The 27,923-nt window shown below is 46.5% G+C and overlaps 1 protein-coding gene across 2 annotated transcripts in view; it reads right to left on the reverse strand.

Annotated features, from left to right (window-relative positions):
* The window catches only part of SLC39A14 (solute carrier family 39 member 14), a 46,197-nt gene that overhangs the window by 11,172 nt on the left and 7,102 nt on the right, over window positions 1–27,923 (reverse strand). Inside the window, exons 2-4 of one of the 2 annotated variants that reach the window (XM_043562003.1) lie at window positions 3,298–3,578; window positions 1,347–1,533; window positions 384–553 (exon numbers count right to left, since the gene is read on the reverse strand). In XM_043562003.1, the coding sequence (XP_043417938.1) occupies window positions 384–553; window positions 1,347–1,533; window positions 3,298–3,564 (624 nt within the window). In that variant the 5' untranslated portion in view covers window positions 3,565–3,578. The remainder of the gene's footprint in view (window positions 1–383; window positions 554–1,346; window positions 1,534–3,297; window positions 3,579–27,923) is intronic. The other variant, XM_043561992.1, reaches the window with a different exon arrangement.

Here is a 27,923-nt window from a genome sequence, read left to right on the forward strand (position 1 = left end):
AAGCATGTACAGAGTACCAGGACTTGGACAGTGACCACCAGCTGCAGTGTTCCTCCTGAGCCCTGCAAACGGGGCAGTGGAGAGGCAGGGACTGGGAAAGGGAGGCTGAGAGATCTCCAACAGCGAGGGCACATGCGAAGAGCCTTGCATCTGACATCACCTGAAGAGGCCACAGGCCAACCTGGGTGCCCCAGGAGGGAGAGAAGTCCCTTGAGATCCAGAGTCAGAGTCATTTGTGTTCCCTGATATGAGGGAGAAGTGAATGTTCCAGGTGGCAGTTGTCAGGAGCCTCAGAACACATGGTGGGGGCAGGGCCATTAGGTAGGGGCTCAGCTGCAGGACCCCCAGGGAAAGAGGACGCGCAAGTTTCTGTTCTACTGCACCTCTGGGATGAGCTGGAAGAGCGCGTTAGAGAGCAGCGTTCCAATGGACAGGGCGATGAAGTAAGTGAGCACACGGCTGAAAAATGCTTTCTCCGTGCACGGCAGGACGAGGACTCCCAGCAGAGAGGCCAGGTTAATCAGTGAAACACTGAGGAAGCCAAAGCCCCACACTGTGGAGGAACAAGAACAGACGAGGGCCTCCATTACTGAGGGTGGGGGTGCTCTTGCTGCCTGGGGTGGCCCATTCTCAATTCAGCTACCATCTGGGCAGACAGAGAGCACCAACCCGTCAGTACATTAACGGTTGAGTCCATCTCTTGCTGGGTGCTGTGGAGAAGTCTGAAAACAACCCAGCAAAGTCGCTATCCAAAGAAGCTTACCTTTTAGATGGAGAAGCAAGTGAAAACAGTAAAGTCCAAAAAACCATAGGAGTGAAATGGTGATAGCAGGAAACAACAAAGGCAGCAAATGCTAGGTACCAAGGGGTGGGCAGCGCACATCAGTGCGACAGGATTTCAGAAGGGCAACCCAGGCCCGAAGGAGTCACAGATACTCACAGACTGTGGCTGGAGCAGAGGTACTGGGCAGGGTGGGGGAAAGGATAAAGTGGGCTGGGGGCAGCTAAACTGAAAACAAAACAAAACAAAAACAAACAAACAAAAAAAACCCAAGGCCATTAGTCCTTTGTAGTTTAATAAAAACAAGAATGAAAAAATAGCCAAAAAAACCCCACCAGGCTGGTCCAAAAGCCCAACACTGAACATTGAGCAGCCGGTCTGACAACATGCTGGAGCAGTCTTGGGAATGCAGAAGGTATCAGTGTAATCATTACTCTGATTCACTCCCCTAGTGGTGATGAGCTGGTCACTTGTGAGACCTTCCGTGAGTGGCACCATCTATCAGCCCAGGGATCCACGTGACATGAGCACAGCCCCAGGCCCCTGCCTTCCTGTCTCAGCTCACCTTCAATTGCGCTTGGCTTCCCCTCTTCTGTCTGCTCATCCTCCTCATTCTCCTGGTTCTCAGAGGAGCAGGCTCGGGAATCCAGCTGCTGGAGGATGGTAGGGCAGAACTCCTGGAACTCTCTCCTTCCAATCCGTGACTGGTTGCTGAAGTTGTGGGCAGCAAAGAGGTCTCCAGAACTAAAACACTGAGACAAAGTGGGAGAGGCAGGAAGCCTCTCAGAACCCAAAGTCACACCTCACCCCTTGTAGCAACCGACAGCCTTCCACGAGGAGAAAATGAAGATGGAACCCTTCCTAATCTTGGGGAATCTGCAGACTAATCTCTAGGAACAAGAGCAAGGTAGTCCCTAAACTTGAAAAACTGATAGGTAATCTCAGAGATCAGCCATGCAGTGAAAGTCACACACTTAACACACACCCATTCATACAGGGCTGCCCAGAAGGTCTGGGAACAACTGAATTCCAATCTTTGTGACCAGGGTGTGGTTTGTGGAAAACATGATCTATTTGCATACCTGAAGAAACAGCTTCATTCAGATACCAAATCTGGCTGCACATCACAATAGCCTGAGGAGCTGTTATATTAAAATGCAGATTCCAGATACTTGTCCAGAGCTGTTATTGAGCACTGGCATCTAAGGAAGAACATCAGTCCCCAAGACCCTATACATGGTGTCCCCAGTCTGAAGAATGTGTTGACAGAGATTAGCGGAGGAAGGAAGGAAAATCTAAAGATGCAGTGTACGTTGGAGCAAGTATGGGCTGGCCAGAGGACATGAACGCTCAGTCCCCTTGGGAGGTGTTAGGTTAGTACTCTCACATACCGTTCCTGTGAAACACTGCAGTTTAACTTCTAATTATACTTTATATACTTACACATCAGTCTTTATCTGAGGCGGTTTTACATGGAGCCGTCTTAACAGCCCTCTGGGTGTGGTGACAAGTGAGAGCTTCTGGGCCTACAAAGCTGAGGGCTGGACTCTGGTGACCCCAAGCTACTGCTGCCGTGCCAAGGGGCCCTCTGGGGTCAGTCTGCAAGAGCCTGTCAGGGCAGCCTTCTCCCCAGCTCAGACATTACCGCGTGCCTGTGGTTCTGCATCCAGGCTGCCTGGCCCCCTGGCTATGTGGCCTCTCCAAACTGTTCTCCTTCAGGCTGAAGCCCCCGGATGCCTAACCCACGAACCTCCCTCGATTCCTCTAGCATACACTCCCCTCCCTGTCTCATTTCTCAACTCTATGAAGACTATCCAGCCCACAGAATTTAACACTTCATGTTATTATCAGATGACTCTGTTCTCAGTTGGTTAAGCTCCCCATCGTGACAGCAAACTCTTCAACATGACTCATTTTTCTCTTTCTCACAGTCCTCAGCACAGGGAACAAAGCAGATATATAAAGACACTGCTGGCTGACTTACATTTGGCTGCCACAAATAGCCTCAGACTAGGATTAGCAAAGATGACATGGAAGAAAGAACAAAGAACCTGGGTCCCAGTCCTGAGCTCTCCAGGAGTCACCGTGAGACCCTCAGTATTGCTTTCTAAACAATGAAGACTTTCCACCTGCACCTGAGGTAGCGTGAGGTTCACCTGGGATTGCAGGCAAAGGGCCTTGTAAACTGTAAGCCCTATGAGAAATGCTAGCTGTCAGGGAGCTCCGGCTTGCCAGCAGTTCCAGGTGATCCCAGTGCAGCTGCAAGGAAATTTGTGGAAGGCCGAGAACCCCCACTGACAGCTCCCTCCGGTAAGGGCTTCAAAACAGCCATTTGGGAGGGCAGGAGGTGCTGCTGGGGACTCAGACTCACTGACCCAGACAACAGGAGGAAGAAGAGTTGGCCCCTCTGCTCTGCCATCAAGGCTCACCTGCTCCAAGCTGCTTGGGCTCCCCATGCCTAACCAGACTGTGACCCTAGGAGGGCAGACAGTGTTCAGCAACACTGGGAGCCTTACCGTCGAGAGGTTCCTCTGTCCCTGCAAAGGCTGGGTGACATTGTCCCGGCCCACTCCCACATCCAGGTGGTTGAGCAGGGCCTTCAGCTCCTGCAGGGTAAGGCTGTTCCCCTCCCCATATCGATGCAGGAGGTCCTGTAGGAAAGAGGCTGCGCTGATGGCTGGTGTCCCCGTGGACATAGCATGAGCTTCAGGAACAGCAGCACTCCATAAGCTGAGCAGGATCAGCAGGAAGCAGTCAGGGAAGGATGGGTGTAGCAGCTTCATGGTGGCAAATAAGCCTGTAAGAAGGAAAAGCAGGTGAGTGAGAGGCTCCAGAAACCGACCCTCTCCTCTGGCTTCCCTACCAGACATGGCAGCCTTACTCCAGACAGCCTTCCCTCCCCCTCTAACTCTTTACCCTTCCCTAATGCCTCTACCAAGCTTTTGAGAAAAACACTTCTCTTCAAAGCATGGAATAAAAAAATAATAAAAGGACAAATTCAACAGGTTTGACTAAACTTAAAAATACACAGTAAAAAACTACTTGATTATGCTTAAAAAGTTTTTATCTTTTAGAGATTCAGAAATAATTGTGGATTAAAGGATATCTTACCTGGAACTTGCTTCAAAATAACAAAGGAGGGAGTAATTTGCATTGGGAGCATAGATGAGACACAATCAGGCATCAGGCATGAGTTAATAACTCATGAAACTGCTCAATTAGGTGAATGGGAATTTATTATACTATTCTAGTTTTTTTTTTTTTTTAAGTAGGCTCTATGCCCAATGTGGGGCTTGAACTCACAACCCTGAGATCAAGAGTTGCATGCTCTACCCACTGAGCCAGTCAGGAGCCCCTATACTATTCTACTTTTGTACATTGGAAATTTCTCCAAAATAAAAAATTAAATTATAGGGGCGCCTGGGTGGCGCAGTTGGTTAAGCGTCCGACTTCAGCCAGGTCACGATCTCGCGGTCCGTGAGTTCGAGCCCCGCGTCGGGCTCTGGGCTGATGGCTCAGAGCCTGGAGCCTGTTTCTGATTCTGTGTCTCCCTCTCTCTCTGCCCCTCCCCCGTTCATGCTCTGTCTCTCTCTGTCCCAAAAATAAATAAACGTTGGAAAAAAAAATTTAAAAAAAAAAAATTAAATTATAAATAAATAAATAACAGGGCGCCTGGGTGGCTCAGTTAGCTAAGAGTGCAACTTTGGCTCAGGTCATGATCTCGAGGTTCATGAGTCCGAGCCTTGCATGGATCTCTCTGCTGTCAGCACTGAGCTCACTTAGGATCCTCTCTGTCCCCCTCTGCCTGTCCCTAACTTGTTCTCTCTCTTTCTCAACAACAAACAAACAAAACCTACAACTAAAAGAGGGGGAAAAAAATAGACCAGGGGAATAAATACACCATCAAACAGGACAAAGGTTTACCTATACTGCCTAAATTAGAGAACACGAAAAAATACTGAGATTCTCTCATTTGTTAAGAATAGAAATTTAAGGGGGTAGAGGGATGGGCAAAACAGGTGAAAGGGATGAAGAGGTACAAACTTCCAGCTATAAAATAAATAAGACACAGGGATGAAAAGTACAGCTTGAGGAACATAGTCAATAATTCTGTAATAAATTGGTATAGTAACAGATGGTGACTACACTTACCTTGGTGAACAATGTGTAACACATATACATATTGAGTCAATATGTTCCATACCCAAAACCAATACATTGTATGTCAACTACAGTTCAATAAAAAAAGAATACAAGTTTAAAAGATGGACAGTGTTATATTGCTGCTTATTAAAATAGCAAAACAGATTTACAAAAGGCACACCTGAATGTTAGTGAGGTTAAACAACAGAGTAAGATATGGCTGGTGGCTATATAAATCATGAGACTTGAAAAGTTATATGATAATAAAAGCATTTCAATCCTTTGAATTATTAAGTCTACCTTTGGAATTTATACTAATAGAAGCAATCCAAAACTACAAAGGCTGTAGGCAGAAAATTATGATCAAGCAAATTATATCCATTTCATTGAATAGTATGCAGCTATAAAAACGAAACCATGAGTTTCATGTAAAGCAAACAAGCAGAACAATTATGTAACAAAAGTAGGAAGTGAGAAGGAACAGGGAAACATACGCCTAAAGTAGCAGGGCTGATGATTTTCTTTCATTAATCACTTCCTCATAATTTAATTAGTGAAATAAACAAATACCAGGTAGGGAAAATGAGCCTCCTATTTAATCCAGACCCGGGAACCCCATCACTACAGGTGTTTCCATACCTCCCAGGCTCCCGGGGCCCTGGCACTCTTCTCACTGGATCACTCCACCACAGGGTCTTTGCTTGTGACAGAGGAGCTAGAGCAGAGTGGTTAAGAGTAGGCTTGTTTGGTTTGCATCCTGGTTCTGCCACTTGTTTACAAAGCGTGCGATCTTGGGCAAGATATTTAAACATTCTAGAGTCACTCGCAGTAGTGATGCAGGGGTGCCTGGCTGGCCCAGTCAGTGGTGTGTATGACTCTTGATCTTGGGGTTGTGAGCTCGAGCCCACATTGAGTGTAGAGATTACTTAAATAAAACTTAAAAAGAGGAGTGATGCAGCTTACCCTGGCCTTTTGTGTCAGAAAGACCTGGCTTGAATTTCTGCTGGCCAGATTAGTGACCTTGGGCAAGTTACTTAGGCTCTACCTGTTTTCTCATCTATAAAATGGGTACGCACCTCACTGAAAATTTAATGACATGAGCTACAGCAAGTCACCAAGTACCTGACCTACATACAAAAAGCACTCAATCAAATGTTGTGATTTGATTATAATTAATCCACTTTGACTCCCTCCCAGCCCAGATACTGAGCTGCTAATGGAACTACTGGGAATATCCCTATGGCTACCTTTATTCCAGGCCTGTAGCACACATATCCCACAGGTCTCCCCAACAAATATACCAGGGGACATTCCAGGCTTTAGCTGCCACACATGGGGCATGCACAGCATCTGGAGACAGAAAAATATCCCTCTTCAAAGGAATGTACTTTGAGTCACACAAAGAGATGGATTAGCCATCAGCCAAAATAGGAGTGAGTAAAGTGTTACTTTGAGACTAACAACTCTCAAATCTACACTGAGAACCAGAAGTTAAGTTACAGTCAGCAGGTGGGATCTTAGGCTGAAATGGCTAAAATCCACTGTACAAAGAAAACCGTCCTCTACCTGGCCACACTATAATCTGAGGCATCAGAGCGACGGAGAGGAGGGCCGCGTGGATTTGGCAAAGGGGGGCAAAGAGATGATGAAGTCAGCAGCTGGTGGCACCAGCACCAACGCCGCTAAGCCCGTGACAGTTATGGATTCCTTGAAGAGAAGCTGGGATACTTATCTTCACCTAATAGATGAGGAAACCTGGTTTCAGAGATTAGGAAACATGATCCATAGGCAACAAGTAGATTAAATTTTTCATGAACTGAAGCCAGTCTGAATGATGGGAAAGTCAGCGTACTCTGAACCACTTCACCGCTGTATGGAGACATAAAATACGCACCCTGGGTCCCCAAGGAGGTCCGCAAAATCCTGCAGGTCTCTAGGCAGCTCTTCCCAATTTTATTTGTTTACTTATTTAAGTAAATTAAGTAATCTCTGCATCCAACGTGGAGCTCGACCTTACAACCCAGAGATCAAGAGTCGCATGCGCTACTGACTGAGCCAGCCAGACACCCTAGCTCTTCCCAATTTCTATCAGCCCAACAAGCACCCCAAGTCCAGGCATAACATGCGCTGAAGACCTGTGCAAGGGACCCCACAGGTACACGTTAGAGGCTAGCCTGTGTTACAGGGTGCCTTCTTTCTGTACGATCACTTCAACAAAACAACGGTCCCCACTTCAGCTATATTTCTCAAATTTATCTGCAGCAACTCCAAAACATCCAGGACAAACAAACAAAATCACTTCAAGTGTGAGACAGCCCACATAACTTGAAAAGCTTTGCCTGTCTGGGCATTCATGTCAAAGTAAGCATTTACAAAGAGTATCTGTTCTCCGTTAACTCCGCGGCCCCTTGGCCCCTCGGTGTGGCCAGGAGAGCCTCCTGAAATGCACAGGCAGAACCTCCTGCCTGACCCAACACTCAAGACATGACCCACTCCCCCGAGAATCTAAAAACAACTAGGAGGGCAGTTCAGAAGTCCTGGTCCAGGGATCTTGGCATTGCTAAAGACACTTCAAATTCAAGTGACCCTGGCCTTTTGGCAGACACAAAAGGGGAGCTTTCTGCTCCAATGGAGACTTTTTTCGTTAGCTACTAGTTATTCTTAGGGGAGAAAAAGAGTTTATAGAAGATTGTCTGGAGGAAAAAAAGGAGAGAGGAAGAGAACACATACAGCTCTTGATGCAGCTGTAGGGTGAAGCTAGGCAGGGGTCCTCACCACATGGGCCCAGCTGTGGGAGGAAGCCCGGGTCTATTAAGGCTGTGGAAATGGGCGGGCCCCTGGGTGGACTCCCCCCAGTCCCAGGGAGCCAAGCCAGCTGCCCTCAAGGACACCTTCCAGGAGTAGTAAGAAGAGTGAACAGGGCAGGGCATGAAAACAAGCTGGAAAGAGACAAAGGCTCGAATGTGCTCTTGGCTCAGAGGACCAGGCCCTCCCACTAAAGACAAGTTGGAGTCTCTCCACTCCTTTGTTCACCTGGCTTGGGTTCAAAGAAGTAAATTATTTTAGTGCCTTTAGGTCTGCCTCCAAGGCGCCACAGCCAATCCTCCTAGGGGGAAATAAAAATCCTAAAAGAAAGTCAGCAACACATGCTTGCTCTCAGACCTTCTGTGAAACTTTAGGTTTCCTCACCATCTTGGAGGCTCCTGAATTAGGATTCCACTTGCCTGCCATCCCTTCACTGGATCCAGAAGTATCTCATCCTAAAAATGGCACTTCTGTCCTGTGGACATAGTTTAACTATCGTACTTAACAGGCTGCTGGTTATCTATGCCCATTTACTAGGAGCAAAAACATTTACTTCTAGCTAGAGTGTCAAAGCAGTGACTGATTATGACACTTGGTGCAGAGGTTGGACATTGGGACCCAACGGGCCTGGGAGTGCCAGGCCTCCAAACATCCATTCCCTTCCCCGACTACCAGCTGTCCAAAGAGACCACCATTCTCACTCACTCTTGGAGCCTTCTGGGTTGAGGAATGAAACACGAAGACTGAATGCTCCAGAGACAAACATGGGTAAGGAACAACTGTTTCCAAGGCCACTGGTAAGCCACAGGAAATGGGTGAGCAATGTTGTCTGTAAACCCACCTACTTGTGCCTATTCTGTGCCCCTCAAGGCATGGGCTATGTGGGAGCACAACAAATTATAAAGCTAGAACTCTTAAGCTGAGGTCTTACCTGCAGGTCGAAGGGTAGCAATCAGAGGAAGGGCAGCCTCAACTAGGTCTTTACAAAAAGCACTTTACTTAAAATTGAGAAAAGGTTGATTGTCTATACAAAAGAAAGACAGAAAGACAGTGACCATGGGGGTTGAAGCGGTGGAAGAGGAGGTGTGGGTGGAGGGAAGGGGAAACTATAGTGATAGAAATGATGGCTCCCCAGAACCCCTGGCCTTAATGAATCACCTTAAGCTTTCCCCTCAATTGTTTTCTCCCCCACCTAAAATCCAAAGGATGTCAAAAGAGGTGTCTAGTTCTCTTATGTTCCTCTTGGGAACAGACAGCAAGGACACTAAGGTACCTATGACCTCAGTACACATTCAGGGCTCCAGGCCTGTGACTAGCTACAAGGCCCCAACTAGCTACAAGGCCATTCCCTGCCCCTCGAGGGTTCTTTCCTGGTCAACAGTTCACTTCTGTAGAACACCTTCAAATAGATTGGTCTTTCTCCAGTCTCTACCCCCACCCCATTCTAAGGCTGTGACCTGTCAGCCCAGTAGGAATGTCTCCCCAGGAGACACTCCCCACTAATGGTTAACTATTGCAGATGGGTCCAGGTGACCCAAGGGGGCAACATTCCTGAGCCTCCATCAGGAGACGTGCAAAACTTGCAGACAAAAGACAAAGCCAGGGGGAGGGGAAGAGGAGGGGGAGGTCTTGAGGAATCAAATCCTCCCTCCCGCCCCAGCGTTCAGTCTTAGTGGGTCCAAGTACCAAAGAAGTGTACTTCTAGCTTTGGCAACAGAAGGACCACTGGACCTGGTATGAGAAGGCCAGTTTGCAGCAACTCCAAGCAACGCACTGAGCTCACTAGATCTGTTTCCTTAGTTCAGAAAGAGGAAAATAAACATGCAGAGTTTTGAGTATTAATATAAAGTATGTTGAAACATTATATGAAAATAAAGACTTCTGAGTTAAGATGGAGAAATGAAACTGGCATCACAATTTTCCTTCCCCTGATCATTGATTGATATTTGAGTACCAAGAGGCACCTGGGTAGCTCAGTCAGTTAAGCATATTCTTGATTTAGGCTCAAGTCACTATCCCAGGGTCACGGGATGGAGCCCCATTGTCGGGCACCATGCTGAGTGTGGAGTCTGCTTGAGATTCTCTCTCTACCCCTTTGCATGCTTTTTCTCTCTAAAATTTAAAAAAGAGGGGTGCCTGGGTGGCTCCGTTGGTTAAGCGGCCAACTTCGGCTCAGGTCATGATCTCGCGGTCCATGAGTTCGAGCCCTGTGTCAGGCTCTGTGCTGACAGCTCGGAGCCTGGAGCCTGTTTCAGATTCTGTGTCTCCTTCTCTCTCTGACGCTCCCCCGTTCATGCTCTGTCTCTCCCTGTCTCAAAAATAAATAAACGTTAAAAAGTAAATAAATAAACTTTGAAAAAAAATGTTTTTTTAAATAAATAAAATTTAAAAAAGAAATTTTTTTTGAGTAAAATCAGAAAAAAAAAAAAAGAGAGAGAGAAAAAAGAAGACACCAACAGCAACCAAACACAGAGATGGGCATAATCTGATTAGTAACTTCAAAACCAGAGGCAAGTTAAGAAATGCAGGAGGGGGGCGCCTGGGTGGCTCAGTTGGTTAAGCGTCTGACTTCAGCTCAGGTCACGATCTTGCAGTCCATGAGTTCGAGCCCCACGTCCGGCTCTGGGCTGATGGCTCAGAGCCTGGAGCCTGCTTTGGATTCTGTGTCTCCCTCTCTCTCTGCCCCTCCCCCGTTCATGCTCTGTCTCTCTCTGTCTCAAAAATAAATAAACGTTAAAAAAAAATTAAAAAAAAAAGAAATGCAGGAGGCACCATCCATGGCTTCTCTTCTAGGCCTGGCCCAGCCCTCACAGCCACAGCAAGGACAGAGGAGCCAGAATTCTCACTGACCTCTCCCAAATCTGCAGGCAAACAACTGCCAAATCTTTTTTCTCTTCAATTAAGGAGTAGTGGGAAAAGTTGCTGGGAAACAAACAGGTGACACTGGAACAAGAACAATGAGTGACTCTCCTGGAGGGAAATCAGGGCCCCAAGGCCACATACTGAACTGGGGAAGTGATCCAATTCCCAGTGAGTATTCCTCCCCTTCCAACAGACCTGAACGCACCTCCTAGATACGTGGCCGCCCACGCCATGGGGGCTGCTACCAAAACCCAGAATCTGGGGCAGATCCAGCTCCCCCACCGCAGCTCCTCTCCACTCGCTACAGGCCACAGAAAACAGGACATGAATACCCGGCCCTCAACCCTGCTGTCGTTGTGGTGGAGGGGCAAGTAGCCTCAATGTAGTGGGAAGAAAGTCTCATTTTAGAGCCGACAGAACCCAAGAGCACTAGCATGAACACGATGAGAATAGCAGGCGAACCATGCAAAAGACGAAGATGTCGACCCAAAGTAAAACATTAACTCCAGAGAAAGCAATTCCTCACAACTGCTTCACACTGCAGAATAAGTTAATTAGAACATTAATGCAATAAAACCAGAGCTCAAAGGTGAAATTAGGGGCGCCTGGGTGGCTCAGTCGGTTAAGCCTCCGACTTCGGCTCAGGTCATGATCTCAGTTTGTGAGTTCGAGCCCCGCATTGGGCTCTGTGCTGACAGCTCAGAGCCTGGAGCCTGCTTTGGATTCTGTGTCTCCCTCTCTCTTTGCCCATCCCCTGCTCACACTGTCTCTCTCTGTCTTTCAAAAAAGGAATAAATGTTAAAAAAAAAAATTTTTTTTAAAAGATGAAATTATAAAACAAAGTGACATCAAAGGGGATGCAGGCTTACTAAAAAAAAAAAAAAAAAAAGAACAAAACATCACTAAAGAACCAATAAATAAATAATCATGAACAGAGAACAGAATTCTGCCAGTAATTTAAAATAGAAATACTGACAAAAGAAGGTCTGAAATAACCACAGTGAATGTAGAAGGAAAAGACAGATTAAAACATGTAATGAGGGTGGCTCAGTTGATTGAGTGCCCAACTCTTGATTTTGGCTCAGGTCATGATTTCACAGTTCGTGGGATCGAGCCCCATGTCGGGCTCTTCGCTGACAGTGTGAGGCCTGCTTAGGATTCTCTCTCTCCCTCCCTCTCTACCCCTATCCTCCACTTGCATTCTTCCTCTTAAAAAAAAAAAAAAGTTGGGGCGCCTGGGTGGCTCAGTCTGTTAAGCATCCAACTTCAGCTCAGGTCATGATCTCACAGTCTTCGAGTTTGAGCCCACATCAGGCTCTGTGTTGACAGCTCAGAGCCTGGAGTCTGCTTTGGATTCTGTGTCTCCCTCTCCCTCTGCCCCTCCCCTGCTTGCACTCTCTCTCAAAAGAAAAAAAGAAAAAAGAAAAAAGAAAAAAGCAATGAGGAGCACCTGTCTGCCTCAGTTGGTAGAGCGCATTGACTCTTGGTTTCAGGATGTGAGTTCAAGCCCCACAACTTAAAAATCTGATGCAGAATGCTGAACTTAAAAAAGACATTTTTGGGGAAGCTGGTGGCTCGGTCCGTTAAGCATCTGACTCTTGGTTTTGGCTCAGCTCATGATTTCATGGTTTGTGAGTTTGAGTCCCATGTCAGGTTCTGCACTGACAGCATGGAGAATGCTTGAGGATCCTCTCTCTCCCACTCTCTCTGCCCCTTCTGTGCACTCATTCTCAAAATAAATAAATAAACTTAAAAAAAAAAAAGACATTTTCAGGCATCTCAAAGAAAAACTTTCCCCCAAAATATTTTACTACAAAAATTGATACAGGGGGAGCCTGGGTGGTGCAGTCGGTTAAGCGTCCGACTTCAGCCAGGTCACGATCTCGCAGTCTGTGGGTTCGAGCCCCGCGTCAGGCTCTGGGCTGATGGCTCGGAGCCTGGAGCCTGTTTCCGATTCTGTGTCTCCCTCTCTCTCTGCCCCTCCCCCGTTCATGCTCTGTCTCTCTCTGTCCCAAAAATAAATAAAAAAGTTGAAAAAAAAATTTAAAAAAAAAATTGATACATATTAAAACTTCTCTTAAGTGGCAGAAAATTCAGACAGCCTTCATCTTCACCAGAGCAACCTTCAGTATCAGAAGAAAAGGCAACAATGTTTACATCATTGAGAGACACAGTGAAGGAGAAACCCACATATATTGTTCCCAGCCAAGATGTCACACAAATCTATAAGGACAACAGGCAGAAATTTTCAAGCATGAAAGATGTCAGAGGCTATAGTCTCCTTCCCAGAGTGAAAAAACAGGAGAATGAAATTAGCTAATAAAAATAAAGGTCACAGGAATGCAGAAACCATGATAATGCACTGATGGTAAACATTAAAGCCCTTCAAAAAAGAAATGAAGGTTGGGTGTCTGACTCTTGACTTTAGCTCAGGTCATGATCTCACGGTTCGTCTTATCGGCCCTAAGTCGGGCTCTGTGCTGATGACTCAAAGCCTGCTTGGGATTCTCTCTCCCTCTCTCTCTGCCCCTCCCCTGCTCAAAATATTCTCCCCTAAACACACACACACACACACACACACACACACACACACACACACACACAAATACACACACACGGGATTATGGCTACAGGACAGAATCTAAATGCTACAGAAATGGACAAATTCACTAATAACAATTAATACAATCAAAAGATGAGGGGCACCTGTGTGGCTCAGTCAGCTAAGCATCTGGCTCTTAGGCTCAGGTCATGAGCTCACAGTTCGTGAGTTCAAGCCCTGCATAGGGCTCTCTGCTGTTAGAGTGGAGCCTACTCTGGATTCTGTCCCCACCCTGTCTCTGCCCCTCCGCCATTTGCACTCTGTCTCTCAAAAATAAATAAAACATTAAAAAAAAAAAAAAAGATGAGAGGGGTACTGGGTGACTCAGTTGGGTAAGCAACCAACTCTTTTTTTTTTTTCAACGTTTATTTATTTTTGGGACAGAGAGAGACAGAGCATGAACGGGGGAGGGGCAGAGAGAGAGGGAGACACAGAATCGGAAGCAGGCTCCAGGCTCCGAGCCATCAGCCCAGAGCCCGATGCGGGGCTCGAACTCACGGACCGCGAGATCGTGACCTGGCTGAAGTCGGACGCTCAACCGACTGCGCCACCCAGGCGCCCCCTTTTTTTTTTTTTTTAAGTTTATTTATTTACTTTGGGAGAGAGAGACAGCGCACGTAGAGGAGGGGCAGAGAGAGAGAATCCTGCTTGGGATTCTCTCTCTCTCCCTCTCTCTCTGTCCCTGCCCCACTCTTGTTCTCTCTCAAAATAAATAAACTTAAAAAAAAAAGTGCAAATGCTAATGTCCTCATCTTTCATAGCAGAGTCAATAAATACTATCTAAAATGGGTAGTTAGAGGGGAGCTTGACTTTGGCTCAGGTCATGATCTCATGGTCTGTGAGTTCCAGCCCTGCTGTCACCACAGAGCCTGCTTTGGATCCTCTGTCTCCCTCTCTCTCTGCCCCTCCCCTGCTCATGCACTCTCAAAAATAAATAAAACATTAAAAAATATAAAAATAAAATGGGTAATTATAGATATGACTCACAAAGTTTTTTAAAACCTCTTTCATGAAATAATCTCTTGGCAAAAAACATTTCTTTAAAGCTTAATAATTCCTTTAATTTTGCTAGTTTTCTTTTCTTCTGTTATATTCAGGGAAACTTTAAATACTTTTTTACAGGATTATTTATTTCTATATGCATGTATCCATGAGTATGCCTGGAGGGTTATCCAGAATAGTATTCATTTAATAGTAGTGATGACTATTTGAATGGTGGGATTTGGAGTATTTGCCTTTTTTTTTTCTTTACTTCAACTCATTGATGGGAGGTGGGGGTATGGCAATACAAGAAAATACGGGTGGTTATTTTTATAATCATGGGGTTAGGGAGAACTTTCTAAGTATGGCACAAAACGTACAACTTGTAAAAGCAATGATCAATACATCAGACTACAAACACTGCCCAGTGTTCTATAAATAATGAGCATACTCCCAGTGTTCATGGTCAAACTAATAACGATACAGTGGTCTGTTTAAGTACCAACAGACCCACTTAGAAAACCAGTCGTCTCACAGAGTGGTCCTCAGGTAAATACCACCCTACTGGCTCTCTGGAGTTCAAAGAATTTTGAGAAAAACTACCCAGTCTGCGGCCCTCCCCACCCACCAGATGAACACCATCCAAGAAGCCACTCTCCTCCAGGGCAAGCTGAAGCCCCTTCCCAAGTACAGGGCAGTGTAGCCAGCAGGCGGCCTCACCCAAGAGGCCCAGGACTCAAAGGGCCCGTTCTTCTGCCCCCTCCGGCCTTCTGCTTTTTTAGCTCTCTTACAAACCCTAAAAGGACGTCTTCTCTTCTCTCAGCTCCCACTACCAGATCCTTAGCCTCAAGCTTTGGCTCAACCAAGGCCACCCAGCATGGGAGATTTCCAAAAACAATGCAGAAGGTCTGGGGCAAGGAGGAGGGTGGTGTTACCAGGAGGCAGTGCCTTTTTTACTTAACCCAGGAAACCCCATCACTGGGAGGGGCAGGATGAGAAAACACACACAAAAAAGTGGGGACACAGAAGCAGGGAACAAAATTAGAACCAGCAGCTTGCTGCTCCCTGTCGGGTAATATTTACTGAGCCCCCACTGTGTGTGTCAGTGCCTGTGGGAGGGAGACTGGGAAGGGCAGAGCCTGGTGTCGGGCCCAGTACAGACAGCTGGAGGTGGGGTGGCTGGCGGCTGATTTAGCCACCTGCTGAGCCCTGAGTGAAGGAAATGACTGCCAGCCCCAGGCGGCTGGACTAGTAGGGGAGAGAGGGAGTGCATTTGCCAGGCTCCACCGTTCAGCAGAGAAGTCTTCCAAAACTAACTAACTGAGTCACGCAGCCTGGGGAATAGTGGCCAGCTGGGGCTTCCCCACCAGAGGCCAGGGCAAGAGTCACCGCTGTTCTGATCATTCATCCATCACCACTTCCCAGACACTCAGTTGCAAAATTCTGACCTGTTGTCCCTTAAGTCCACTCCTGTTTGTCAGGCCATGTGGCTCAGGAAACATGGTGCTCACGTCTACCACTTACGTCACCTGCTTGAAGCAAAACTCTCTGACTTGTTATTTGAGGTCAAATAAATAAGAAAAATATATCATCTAGTGGCCAAATCATCAGACAACATGACAAGTTGGGCAGAACTGGGTTCAAATTTGGGGCCTGCCACAGGGACACTTACCGTGTGTCCCCAGCACAATTAAGCTATGAAATGTCCCACCTCGCAGGGCACTTTGGTAAATGAGAGAGCTTAAGGGTCATAGCTTTAGGTCTGTTCCTTCTGTTCCGTCCCCGGAGCTCTGAGGCCAATCCCTTCACCCAGAGCTGACTCCTGCCTATTCTCAGAAGGCAGCTCAATTATCTCTTCTTCCAGGAAGCCATCTTGGACCAGACTTTGGGGACTCTTTTCCAACTACTCTGGACTCCTCATTATCTGGTCTCCCAGGGATCCTTCCCAACAGATTTTTGTTCCTTGAAGGCAAGGAGGGCCCTCCCTTTAGCCCTCCCCAGAACACAGTGCCTAGACCAGTGCTGGGCAAACAAGGAAGAAGCAGAGGATTTCTGCTAGAAGGCATGGAGTCATCACTCCTACACCCAGATAGGAACAGTGAATTCAGTGCTTCCTTCCAGAGACATCCTGTCGCCCCCACCTGGGGCCTACAGACACTATCTGAAGTCAGTGGCCAACACCACTCACTCTCTTCCAGACTAAACAATCCCCATTCCTTCAATTTCAGTTATATTCATTGAACTAATCAGCTACCTACACTAAAAACTGAGTGCAAGAGTTAACTTATTCAAGACATATTCATTGCATGCTGGCTTCATACGAGGAATAACGCTCGGTACTGGGGATGCCTAGTACCTGTCTTCACAGAGCAGGGAAAGCGAACAATTCAACTTGTAAGAACAATGATGAAAAGGTTTACCTGCTGTTCAGGGTTCAGTTAGGCTATTTAAGCAGAAAGGGATTTTGTGTACCATATTAAATGGCTTAGAGAATCACGGGAAGAGCTGGAGAAACACTGCCGATGGAGGAGCTCCTCCCCCAATCGCAGTACAGAGATGGCTGCTGCCATTGTGTAGCTAAGGCATCAAGAAGCTGCCTGCTCCAGAATTATGTCAACCCTGCCACCGTCTAACACCCATGAAATGGACATCCTGGGATCCATCCTGAGGAAGAGGAAAGCCATACACTTAAGACTGGAGTGCAGCTAACCGGCAAGTCCAAGTCACAATGGCAATTTTAGTGCGAGGATGCCTGGCAAGTTTTTGATTCTCCACTTTCAGTGGGTTGGACCATAGTTTATTATCCAAAGTAGTGGGCTTGATAGTGAAAGCAGGCACCATTAATAAACACATGGGGAGAAGAGAAATAAACCACAGACCACGGATGTCTGGTGAAGAAGCCAGTGCACACTACTCATCATGGATCATGACAAGGAGGGGTACAGGAGGCTGTGGAGAACACAGCAGGACAGTCAAATCTAGTGTCAGAGATCGGAGGAAGCCTGCAAAGACATATTACTATAGCAGAGACATGAAGGACATGTAAAAGCAGGTCAGGTAAAAGTAAAGGGAATGGGGGTGAGGTGGAATGTTCCAGAATGTAGCTGAGTTTGGAAAGACTCAGTTAACATAGTGCATGTAAGGACTTCAGAGTCTCGTGGGGCCAAGGCAGGGACAAGGCCTATAGGCCACGTTAAAGTGTCTGGACCTCATTTTCAGTAGAGACGTGATCAGATTTGTGGCTTTAGTTTATCAGCCTGGTTGCAGTGTGGAGAAGGGGCTTGAGGTGATTAAGAACCGAAGTTGGGGGACCAGGAGGTTCTCTGGTGGCCAGCTGAGAGAACACAGCACTCAGTTTGGTCTAAAGAGCCAGGCTTCTTTCTCCCTGTTTCAGCACAGCCTGGGGTGCTTCCTCTGCCACTGCAGCCACTGGCCTCATAGTTTTCCATTAAAGAAATGAATAGGCTCCTCTCTAGCCGATACTAGGGGAGGAATAAGCCACAACATTGTCCTCATAACCAAAGTATCAGAGTGAGTTCGAGAAGACCAACCCACCTACCGGCATCATTTCCTAAATCACGCTGAGACCAGTCTGCTTAACTGTCCTGCTGTCATATGAGGGCCATTTGTAAATGCTAACTCCAAACTCCCTGGCAGCAATGCTGTGGGCAGAACTGGCCACCAACGGCTCTGACAAGAAGTCTCTTATGCTGTCTTCTTCCCGAAATGGGTTAGGAATTATCCTCTGAGCCTCAGGCTCCCTCTGGTAGGTGAGGTGGGCTCTTCTCAGACAGTGAGCCTTTATAAGACCCTGAGCTACAGCCAGCAGAGGCATGCTGGGTTTCCCTGGCGCAGTGAAGCTCTCTCTATAGAAGCCAGGCCCTGGGCAGCTCCACAGCTCGGTCTGAAGGAGCCTATCTTTGCCCTGAGGCCAGCTGCTCCACCCACCCCTCCCCTCCAATGTCCTGCTGCACCACTAACTTCCCCCTTCAAACCCTTCCATCCTCAAGCCTGCTCAAGCCCCCCACTGCTCCTCAAAGACTCTGGACCTTGCCAATCTCTACAGCTCAGATGCTGAACTGTGTGTGATTTTTCCAGAAAAGTGGCTCTCAAAGTGTAGTCTCTGGACCAGCAGCATCACCATCAGCTGGGGAAGTGTGTTGGAAATGTAAATTCTTAGCCTCACCCAAACTTGCTAAATCAGAAACTCTGGGGTGGGGCCCAGCAGTCTAGTTTAAGAAACTCTTCAGGTGATCTCGATGCATCCTAAAGTCTGAGGACCACTGCTCTCAGAGCAAGATCTAGAGCTTTCGTTAGAGTTCCAGAGTTCTTCACCAAAGAGAGCAACCCCTTCCTGCCCAGCTACTGCTCCTGCACATGACCAGAGGCCCCAATAGACAGGCATAGGCTCCATCTGGGGTCTTAGATTTCTCAGTGACCATCAAAGTAATTCGTTCTCAGCAGAGTAATAAATGAGCCTTATTCTCATGAGAAAGGGGATTACTGGGGAAAAGAAAGAAAAAGCCCATATTTCCAAATCGGGGAAGGTGGCAGGAAAGGGAAGGGCACTGAGTAATTACATTCCTGAATCGTAATTCCTCCATTTTCCCTCCCACTGTCCAAACTGACCACATGGCTCATCACTGGCCCAAGGTTACTGGCAGTCACCATCTGATTACTGAAGCAAAAGGCTTTACCACATCCTCTGCTTCCTCACTGTGGGCCTCGCCATGTGACCAGAATGTCCCTCTTTCTACCATTCCTGAAGAGAAACCAGTGCCACCCACAGCTTCATGCTATCTGCTTACACACTTCGTCCCTCCCCCCACTCCCCTCCCCAGCCCCATGCCACCTTACCTGCTGCTATAGTGCTAACTTTGGGCACTCCCCTCCACCCTACAGCAAACTCAGAGCTCAGTCCCTCCACCTGTAGTTAAGGCTCCGTGCAACTAGGCTCTATCTTTTCACCGTAACCTGCCTCTACTCTCTGGCCTGGACCCTGGGTTCCACCCGGAATCCTGCCTCTGCCCCACTTTACCCCAGCACCTCCTGTCTCTGCAACCCACAGGCTAGGAAGTCTGATTAACTTGTTAGAAATGCCTGTCAGAAAGTCCGCATGTGTTTCCAGCACTTTCTCCACAAGGTATGAGGGCCTGGATGTGTTTTGTTTGTTTGTTTGTTTTAAAAAAGAAGGCTGACCTGCAGGCCAAAGCTCCTTCCCTGACCCCAAACCCTCCTCAGCACAGGCCCTACCACCCCAGTAAACACCCTTGCCTTCCTCTGGCTCCCAACAACCCCGTCTTGATAGTATCCTCTCCTAGAAGGCCAGGCTGGTTCTAATGTTTTAGGCTAACTTCCCAGGTCTTTCATAACAGTCCTGGGTTGCTAGGACCTAGAGAAGTACTTGCTGCATGAATATGTAAATATTCATTTGAACTTGCATATGGTATGCAGATATACCCCCACCTTTTCTAGAGATTACAGAATGGCTGGGATAGACTTCACGGCCGCTTACAGCCAAGGAGTCAAGGGCAGGAGTAGACGACTATCTTCCCAAAGCCCCCTCTGTAAAGAAGCAAAGGAGGGCATGAGGATCTGACCCTTTTCCCTCCAGATGGTCCCTTCTCTGCCAGAGCTCTAGAGAGGCTGTCAAGAGCACAAACAGATGGATTCCAGAGCAAAGGGAACCAGGTTTCTGGCTCCTATCACACTCCGATACAGACCAGGGCCAACAAAAGACCCAAAGGGTACAGCTCCCCTTCCCCAGGTTAAAATATCCTCAAGACTGTGGGTATGGCAGCAGTCTGGGCATTGTAGTACGAAGTGACTTCCTATTTCCACTTGCCCTTCCACTCCCCTACCTCCTATAACTGCTTGCCTATTAAAAAGGGATCAACATTCTGACCAGACTTAAAGGCTTACTCCTCTCTCGCCAACCCCAACCCCAATGCCAAGGGGCAATCAGACTGCCTCCTGGAAAGGGTTTCTGATTTTAGCTTGCAATTCAGACATGCTGTAGTTTGGGTAACTTTCCACCCCAAACAGAGAGAAAAAAGAGAGTAATTCTTAGGGCTGTATTGTTCACAATAACAAAAGCTTTGGAGGCAACCCCAAAAGCCCATCAGCAGGAGTGGATGAATAAACTAACCAATTCTCACAATGGAAGAATAGTAAACAAAAGTGAGTCAGCTACTGCTACATTAACACTGAGTGTACATTACAAGATGTTAATAACAACTGCCTTGTGAATACCACTCATTCTTCAAGATCTCTCCCCTCCAGGAAGATTTGGAAGGACTGTCTGAAACTGAAGACACTACACTGTAAACTCCCTGAGGACAAGAGCCCATTCCAGTTTTCCTTGTAAAGCCGATGGAGCACAGGGAATTTGAGTGGAGGAAATGTTGAAAGGCTGGTTGAAATGAAACCTCTTAGCCAGCCTTCCAGATTCCACTGAGCACCTACCCCCATGCTGTCAGTCCTTTCTTTTTTAAGTACACACATGTAAAGTGCCCAAATCTTAAGTGGATAGCTCAATGAAAGAAGACATCCTTTTAAAGTAAAAATCTGATCACAGCACTTTCTTTGCTTTAAACCCTCTGATGGCTCTCCAGTACAAATGGAATAAAACCTAAACTGTCCTCTGGCCCTTGCCAACCCCACTGACATTTTTGAGGCCTCTCATTCACTAGGATCCAGCCACCCTAGCCTTCTTTCTGTCCCTTTAACGTAGCATATGCATTCTGAGCTCAGGGCCTTTGCACTTGCTGTTTCCTCTGCTTAGAGTGCTTTCCCCCTAGATTTTCATAGGCCTCAGTTCAAATGTCACCTCTACAAAGTGGATGGCCATATGACTCAAAAGGAAAAAAAGTCCACTTTCAGTCATTCAGAATCCCAACACACATTTTCAGTTTCTTCCTAGCGTATGTCACTATCTATAAAATAGTCTTCTTTCTCTGGTTTTGATTACATATTTATTTTCTGTCTCTTACTACTACAGTGTAAGCTCTACAGTGGTGCAGATTCCAGGTCTATGACCCTCCCAGAGGGTGGAGGAATGAGTGGCTGGCACTAAGTCAGCCCCCAGAAAGTACCTGCTGAGTGAAAGTGTTAATTTCCCAGCTGCCAACAGTTTAGAATCGTATTGTTCTTTGGTCTCTATCCACAGTTGAACTATTAACAACCTTAGGGACTGGACCCCTTCTCCTGTAGCTTAAGTAGAGATGAAGACCCCTAGAGAGCCAGAGAAGTTTGTCTGGAGCTGGAATAAAAAACATAAGGCAGAGAAACTGAAGAGAAACATCAACTGTAGTGGGGGATCCAAGAGGAAGGTGGTGGGGGAGAAACAGGCACAGGCAGGCAGCCGCCCCTCCCTCCAACTCTGTAGACAAACGTGCAACGATGGGCAACCGTCTGATAATCCTGCCGAAAATAACATGATAACTTTTCCCCCATGGCAGGGGAAGAAAAGGACCTAAGGAAACTCCACAAGTACAGGCTGTTTCTAGAATTTCTCAGCTGCTGATGGAAACTGTGAGTCTCAGCCTAGTTGCACATAACCTCTAAATGTGCCAACTGCACACATCCTGAAATGCAGGGGGAGGGGCTCATGAGTGGCTGCCAAGAGGGAGTGGTGTGAGAATAGTCAAGGTCACAAGCATAATCTGGCCGGCAGGGCTGTGCACACACCACAGTTTGGCCGTGGTCAAGGCCTCAGCCATGGGAGGCATCCCCACAGTGTCTGCAAGATGTGGGGGTGGCTGAAGAGAGAGGTGCAGGGCCTGGGACACAATCTCTGTTCCTAGGGCTGGTCAGGTTACTCCAGAAGCCACCTTGGCTAGTGGCCCAAGTCTGGAGGAGTGGGTGACTTTGTACTTTTTTGCACCTTTCTGGGAAAGGTGATGACAACAGTCGTGGCTTGCTGCCCCTGGAAACTAACCAGGGGCTTAGTATCCTGAGAACTTGCCTGGCCTCTCATATGGAACATCTCCAACATTGGAGAAAAATGGTCAGCACTGAAACATATACTTGCCAATCAATGTCACCTGGGCCTGGGATGGCAGAGCACGGACACATGCCATTGTGAGCAGCGGGAAAGAAAGAGGCAGCAAAGGATTTCAGGGCCTAACACCTCTGGCTCATCCCCTGGAAGAAAAGCAGAGCCAGCTTCCCCAGGCCAACATGGTTCCACCTCGCCCCAAGCCTCATGTTCTCCGTGCTCTAAGAAAACTGGAGTCCACAGGGCTGGCTGGGAGCCGTCTAGTTTCCAGGAAAGGATGAGAGTGCCCTGCCCCCCATGATTTACAGGGCTTTCTTGACCAGCAGGACACAAACATACCCCACCCCCTTTCCTCACAAACCAACCTTTCAGGCTTCCGATAAAAAAGAGAAAAAAAACAGCTTTTGGGTCTGTCCTCCCCTTCCTCCCTTTGGGAGGACAGCTCAGTAATCCTGGGGCAGGGGAGGTGGTGGAGGAGAAAGGCCTTCAGGTAAGCTGACTGCCTCCTCCCTCAACCTCCATCTGGCAGCAGGGCACACGGGAGAGGCCCTAAGGGGTAAAGGGGGTCTTCGCAGAAGGAAAGTAATCAGTGAGATCCAGGAGCAAGTTGTGCCCCAGAGTGGCAGTGAGCAAATATTTATTAAGAACTTACTACGTGATATGCTAAACCACCCTTCTGAAGGTTTAACTAATTTAATACTTCTAATATCTGTGTACAAGAATGCCTATTTCCTAAGATACTCACCAATATTAACTATTAAAATAGTATTCTAGGGGCACCTGGGTGGCTCAGTCGGCTAAGCGTCCGACTTAGGCTCAGGTCATGATCTTGTGGTTTGTGGGTTTGAGCCCCACGTCGGGCTCTGTGCTGACAGCTTGGAGCCTGGGACCTGCTTCAGATTCTGTGTCTCCCTCTCTCTCTGCACCCCCCTGCTCATGCTCTGTCTCTCTCTCAAAAATAAATAAAACATCTAAAAAATTAAAAAAAAAGAGTCAAAGTAAATATATCACACATATCCTTTAAGGTTTCTGCTTTAGGTAGTATCCTTGGAAAAATCCTTCCCCACTCTGAAATTATAGAAATATATACCTGTATTTTCCTGATTTATTATTATTTTTTTTAATGTTTATTTTTATTTTTGACAGAGTGCAAGCAGGGAAGAGGCAGACAGAGGGGGACAGAGGATCTGAAGCAGGCTCCACCCTGACAGCAGTGCAGTGATGTGGGGCTCAAACTCAGGAACCACGAGATCATGACCTGAGGTGAAGCCAGATGCTCAACCAGGTACCCCATGTATTTTCTTGCAGTTAAAAAATTTCAATCTGTCCTCTAGAATTTGATTTGTCACAGTGTAAGAAAGAAAATTTAACTTAAAATACCCAATTATCCAATAAAACAGTCTATTCTGTTTATAAACCTCAACCATAGAGTCTATAAAAGATAAAAGAACAGAGATAAAGTCAAATACAGGTGGCTGTTGTAGCTAATAAAACATGGGTGCCATCTCTTTCCCTTCCTCCTTCCTGCTCAAGGGGACAGGCTGGCAAGCGAAAACAAGAACAAAGTCCTACCTGCAAAAGGATGGTGAGCAGAAATATACACAGAGGAGAGCCTGGGACTCCCAGGCAGCACCAAGCAGGAACATGGACCTCCCACAGATAATTGCCAGATGCTTTATATGTTATCTGCTAAACCAGCATGGATTGGACTCTGTCATTTGCATCTAAACACCTCTGTAACTTACCCACAATCCTTTCTTCCTTAATTTTACAGTAAGAATTGCTAGGATTTATTGTTGTCTACTAGGCACCATGGCTAAGCAATTTGTTCTCATGCTCATGTAATCTTCTCAACAAACTTAGTTACGATAGAGCCTACAGGACTTCCCTAATTATAAAAGGACCAAGGGCAGCTTTTCAGAATAGGAAAACACACTGCATGAAACTCCCTATTTTGGAAACATAGAATATTTGCTCAAAATCAGACTGCAACTAGTAAGAAACAATGTCATTATTTGCTAAATTCCTACACGTATTGAGGTCTGGTTTTGGATGTTTCTATTTTGTTCCATTTACCTACCCTGTCCCAATGTCACCAAAAAAAATTTTTTTCTGGTAAAGCAAGCCTAACTCCACTACTTTCTTCATTTTTTATTTTTTAAAAGATTTTATTTTATTTTGAGAGGGGGTAGGGGAGAGGGAGAGAATAAGAGGGAGAAAGGGAGGGGTGCCTGGGTGGCTCACTCGGTTAAAGGTCCGACTTTGGCTCAGGTCACGATCTTGTGCTTTGTAAGTTCGAGCCCCGCGTTGGGCTCTGTGCTGACAGCTCAGAGCCTGGAGCCTGCTTCAGATTCTGTGTCTCCTCCTCTCTCTGCCTCTCCCATGCTCATGCCCTGTTTCTCTCTGTTTCTCAATAATAAATAAATGTTTTTAAAAAAATTGTTTTAAAACAAGAGGGAGAAAGTGAGAGAAGGAGCCTAGCATAGAGCTTTGATGCAGGGGTCCATCTCACTACTGTGAGATCATGACTTGAGCTGATATCAAGAACTGGACACTCAACTGACTGAGCCACCCAGCGCCCCTAAAGATTTTATTTTTAAGTAATCTCTACACCCAATGTGGGCCTCGAACTTATAACCCCAAGATCAAGAGTTGCAGTCAGACAGGTGCCCCACTATTTTCTTTCAATTGTTTTTGGCTATTCTCATACATTTATTCTTTCAGAAAAAAACTTTTAAGTCATCTTGTCTAGTCCCAATACTTCCCTTTGGGAATTTGTCCTATGGAAATCATTTTGAAAGGGGGTACTAGGCTTTAAGGACTGTCTACCTTCGGTTCAGGTCATGATCTCGTGGCTCGGCTTGTAAATTTGAGACCCGCATCAGCATCAGGCTGTCTGCTGACCCTGCAGAGCCCACTTCAGATCTTCTGTCCACCCCACCCTTTACCCCTCCCCTGCTTGCGTTCTCTCTCTCTCTCAAAAATTACTTAATCATTTTTTTTTAAATAAAATAAATAAGTACACAATAGAAGGGGACTACTAGAGTAAGGTACCACAATCCATATAACAAAATGTTTATAGTTTGAGCACAGAAGTTAGGAGCTTCAGTTCTGGGTGAGACAGACTTCAGTGTCAATCTTGAATCTGCTTTTACTAGCTTCAGGGCTTGGGTCAAGTCAGAAATTCAAGACTTATTTTCCTTATACAGAAAAACAAAGCCTACTGACAGTCCCTCCTGAGAAGCAGGTAAGAGAAGTAAATGAGGGGCACCTGGGTGGCTCACTAGGCTAAGTGAGTCTTGATTTCAGCTCAGGTCATGGTCTCATGGTTCTTGAGTTTGAGCCCTGCATCGGGTTCTGCCCTCACAGCGGAACCTGCTTGGGATTCTCTGATTCCCTCTCTCTCTCTGCCCCTCCCCACTCATGCTCTCTCAAAATAAACATTAAAAAAAAAAAAAAAGAAAGAAAGTAAATGAGACACTGAATATAAATACATTGCCCAATCCACAGTAACTGTTCGATAAATGCTAGCTATTTGGGGAAATATTAACATGGAAAGATGTTCATGATATGTTAAGTGGAAAAAAATAAACAGAGCCTATAAAACTATAGGCACAGACATTCCTTAAAATGTATACATTCACAGAAAAAAACTAAAAATGCATAATTGTTATCTCTTGATGGTGGCTTTAATGGTAACTTCTGTTACCTTTTTATTCATCTGCATTTTCTACAATGAACATGTATTACTTTAACAAGAAAGTTAACTTTAAGAGTCCAGTTAGGAAATGGGAAAGGCTTAATGATGACCAGGTGGGAAGGCTTTTCCCTCCCCTTTTTAAAGATCTTCACTTAAGAGTGTGGAGATAGAGTGCAGTCCTCCTCTGCCCTGGGCTTGACTACATCTGTACCTGGTTCCCTAACCTGGCCGCCCCAGTGAGCAGGGCTTCAACCTCAGTTCTCTGGGATCAGAACTTCTTGGGCGAGATCCAGGTACCTGTACACCTAGTTCTGAGAGATCATTTCAGGACTGTCGGACTAGACGCAGACTAGTTTTAACATTCTGTGATTTATCTCAACTCTTTGAAGTCAGATCCCCCTCCTCTGCCAAATGGGTCCCACAATCTCTGCCCTGTCTTTCCTACAGGGAAACTAGCACTCAGTGAGAGCTCCTTGCAAAGGCAAGTTGTTGGGATTGCAAAGTGTCTGGATTCCAAGCATGAAAAGCCTCTTAGGGCAGCTTTATAACTTATACTTGGTGGGGTGCCTGGGTGGCTCAGTTGGTTGAGCGTCTGACTTTGGCTCGGGTCATGATCTTGAGGTCCATGAGTTCAAGCCCCATGTGGGGTTCTGTGTTGACAGCTCAGAGCCTAGAACCTGCTTCAGATTCTGTGTCCCCCTCTCTGCCCCTCCCCTCCTCACACTCTGTCTCCCTCTCAAAAAAAAAAAAAAAAAAAATTTAAAAAAATTTATATAATTTATACTTGGTTTCCAGATCTGTGTCAACAGGATGGGAGCAGGCAGGCTGAGGCCAGGCCCTTGCCTCAGTATCAAGGCCTGCTTTCTGTCTTGATTTTAAAAAGAAACCTCCCTTTTCTTTTGCAGCTCTGTGAATGACAGTCTACAAAGGACATTTCCCCCCATTGTGAGTGTAGTGGGTTGAATACTATCCCCCAAAATCCTTATCTACCCAAAACTTCAGAATGTGACTTTATTTGGAAATAGGGTCTTTGCAGATATAATTAGTTAAGGATCTTGAGATTAAATCATCCTGTATTTAGGGTGGGCCCTAAATCCAATGACTGGTATCTTTACAAGATAAAAGAGGGAGATTTGGACAGAGGGACACAGTGGAAGGAGATCTGAAGATGAAGGCAGAGACTGGAGTGAGCCAAGGAACAGCTGGGCCAACAAAAGCTGGAAGAGGCAAGGAAAGATGGCCCCCTCAAGCCTCTGGGGGGAGTGTGGTACTGCTGACACCTTGATTTCAAACTTCTGGCCTCCAGAACTGGGAGAGGGTACATTTCTGTTGTTTCAAGCCACCCAGTTTGTGATAATTTGCTAGAGCAGCCATTGGAGACTAATATTTTGATGCTAGAATTAAGGCCTGATCACTTTTATCTGGGGTTCTCTTGGGCTGGCAGACAGAATTCTAAAATGACCCCCAGGACCCCTCACCCTTGGTGTGCGGGCAGAACCTACAAACAGGAGATACCACTCCCGTTATTATGTTACATAATCTGTCGAAAGGGATTTTGCTGGTGTCAGCTAACCAAATTCATTGATCTTAAGACAGAGAAATTGTCGGGGCACCTGGGTGGCTCAGTCGGTTAAGCATCCAATTTTGACTCCAGTCAGGAGTTGCGATTCATGAGTTTGAGCCCCTCATAGGGCTCTCTCCTCTCAACACAGAACCCACTTTGGATCCTCTGTCTCCCTCTCTCTGCCCCTCCCCCACTCATGCTCAAAATAAAATAAAATAAACAAACATTAAGAGAAACTAAAGAAAAGAAAAAAAAAACACAGAAATTACCTTATATGACCAGAACTAATTAGGTGAGCCCTTGAAGGAGATAGGCTCATCCTGGCAAAAGGGATTTGAGGCATAAGGAGTCACCTTGGGAGAAAGTAATCTTGCCAGTGCAGAAGTCTAGCAGACACCAGTTTCACCAAGTGATCCAGGAAAACATCACCAGTAATAAGACATACTGGCATCATGAATGCTTTGACAGGATGCTCTGAAAAGGATG

The sequence above is a fragment of the Prionailurus bengalensis genome, chromosome B1 (assembly GCF_016509475.1).
Source record: "Prionailurus bengalensis isolate Pbe53 chromosome B1, Fcat_Pben_1.1_paternal_pri, whole genome shotgun sequence".
Taxonomy (NCBI): Eukaryota; Metazoa; Chordata; class Mammalia; order Carnivora; family Felidae; genus Prionailurus; species Prionailurus bengalensis.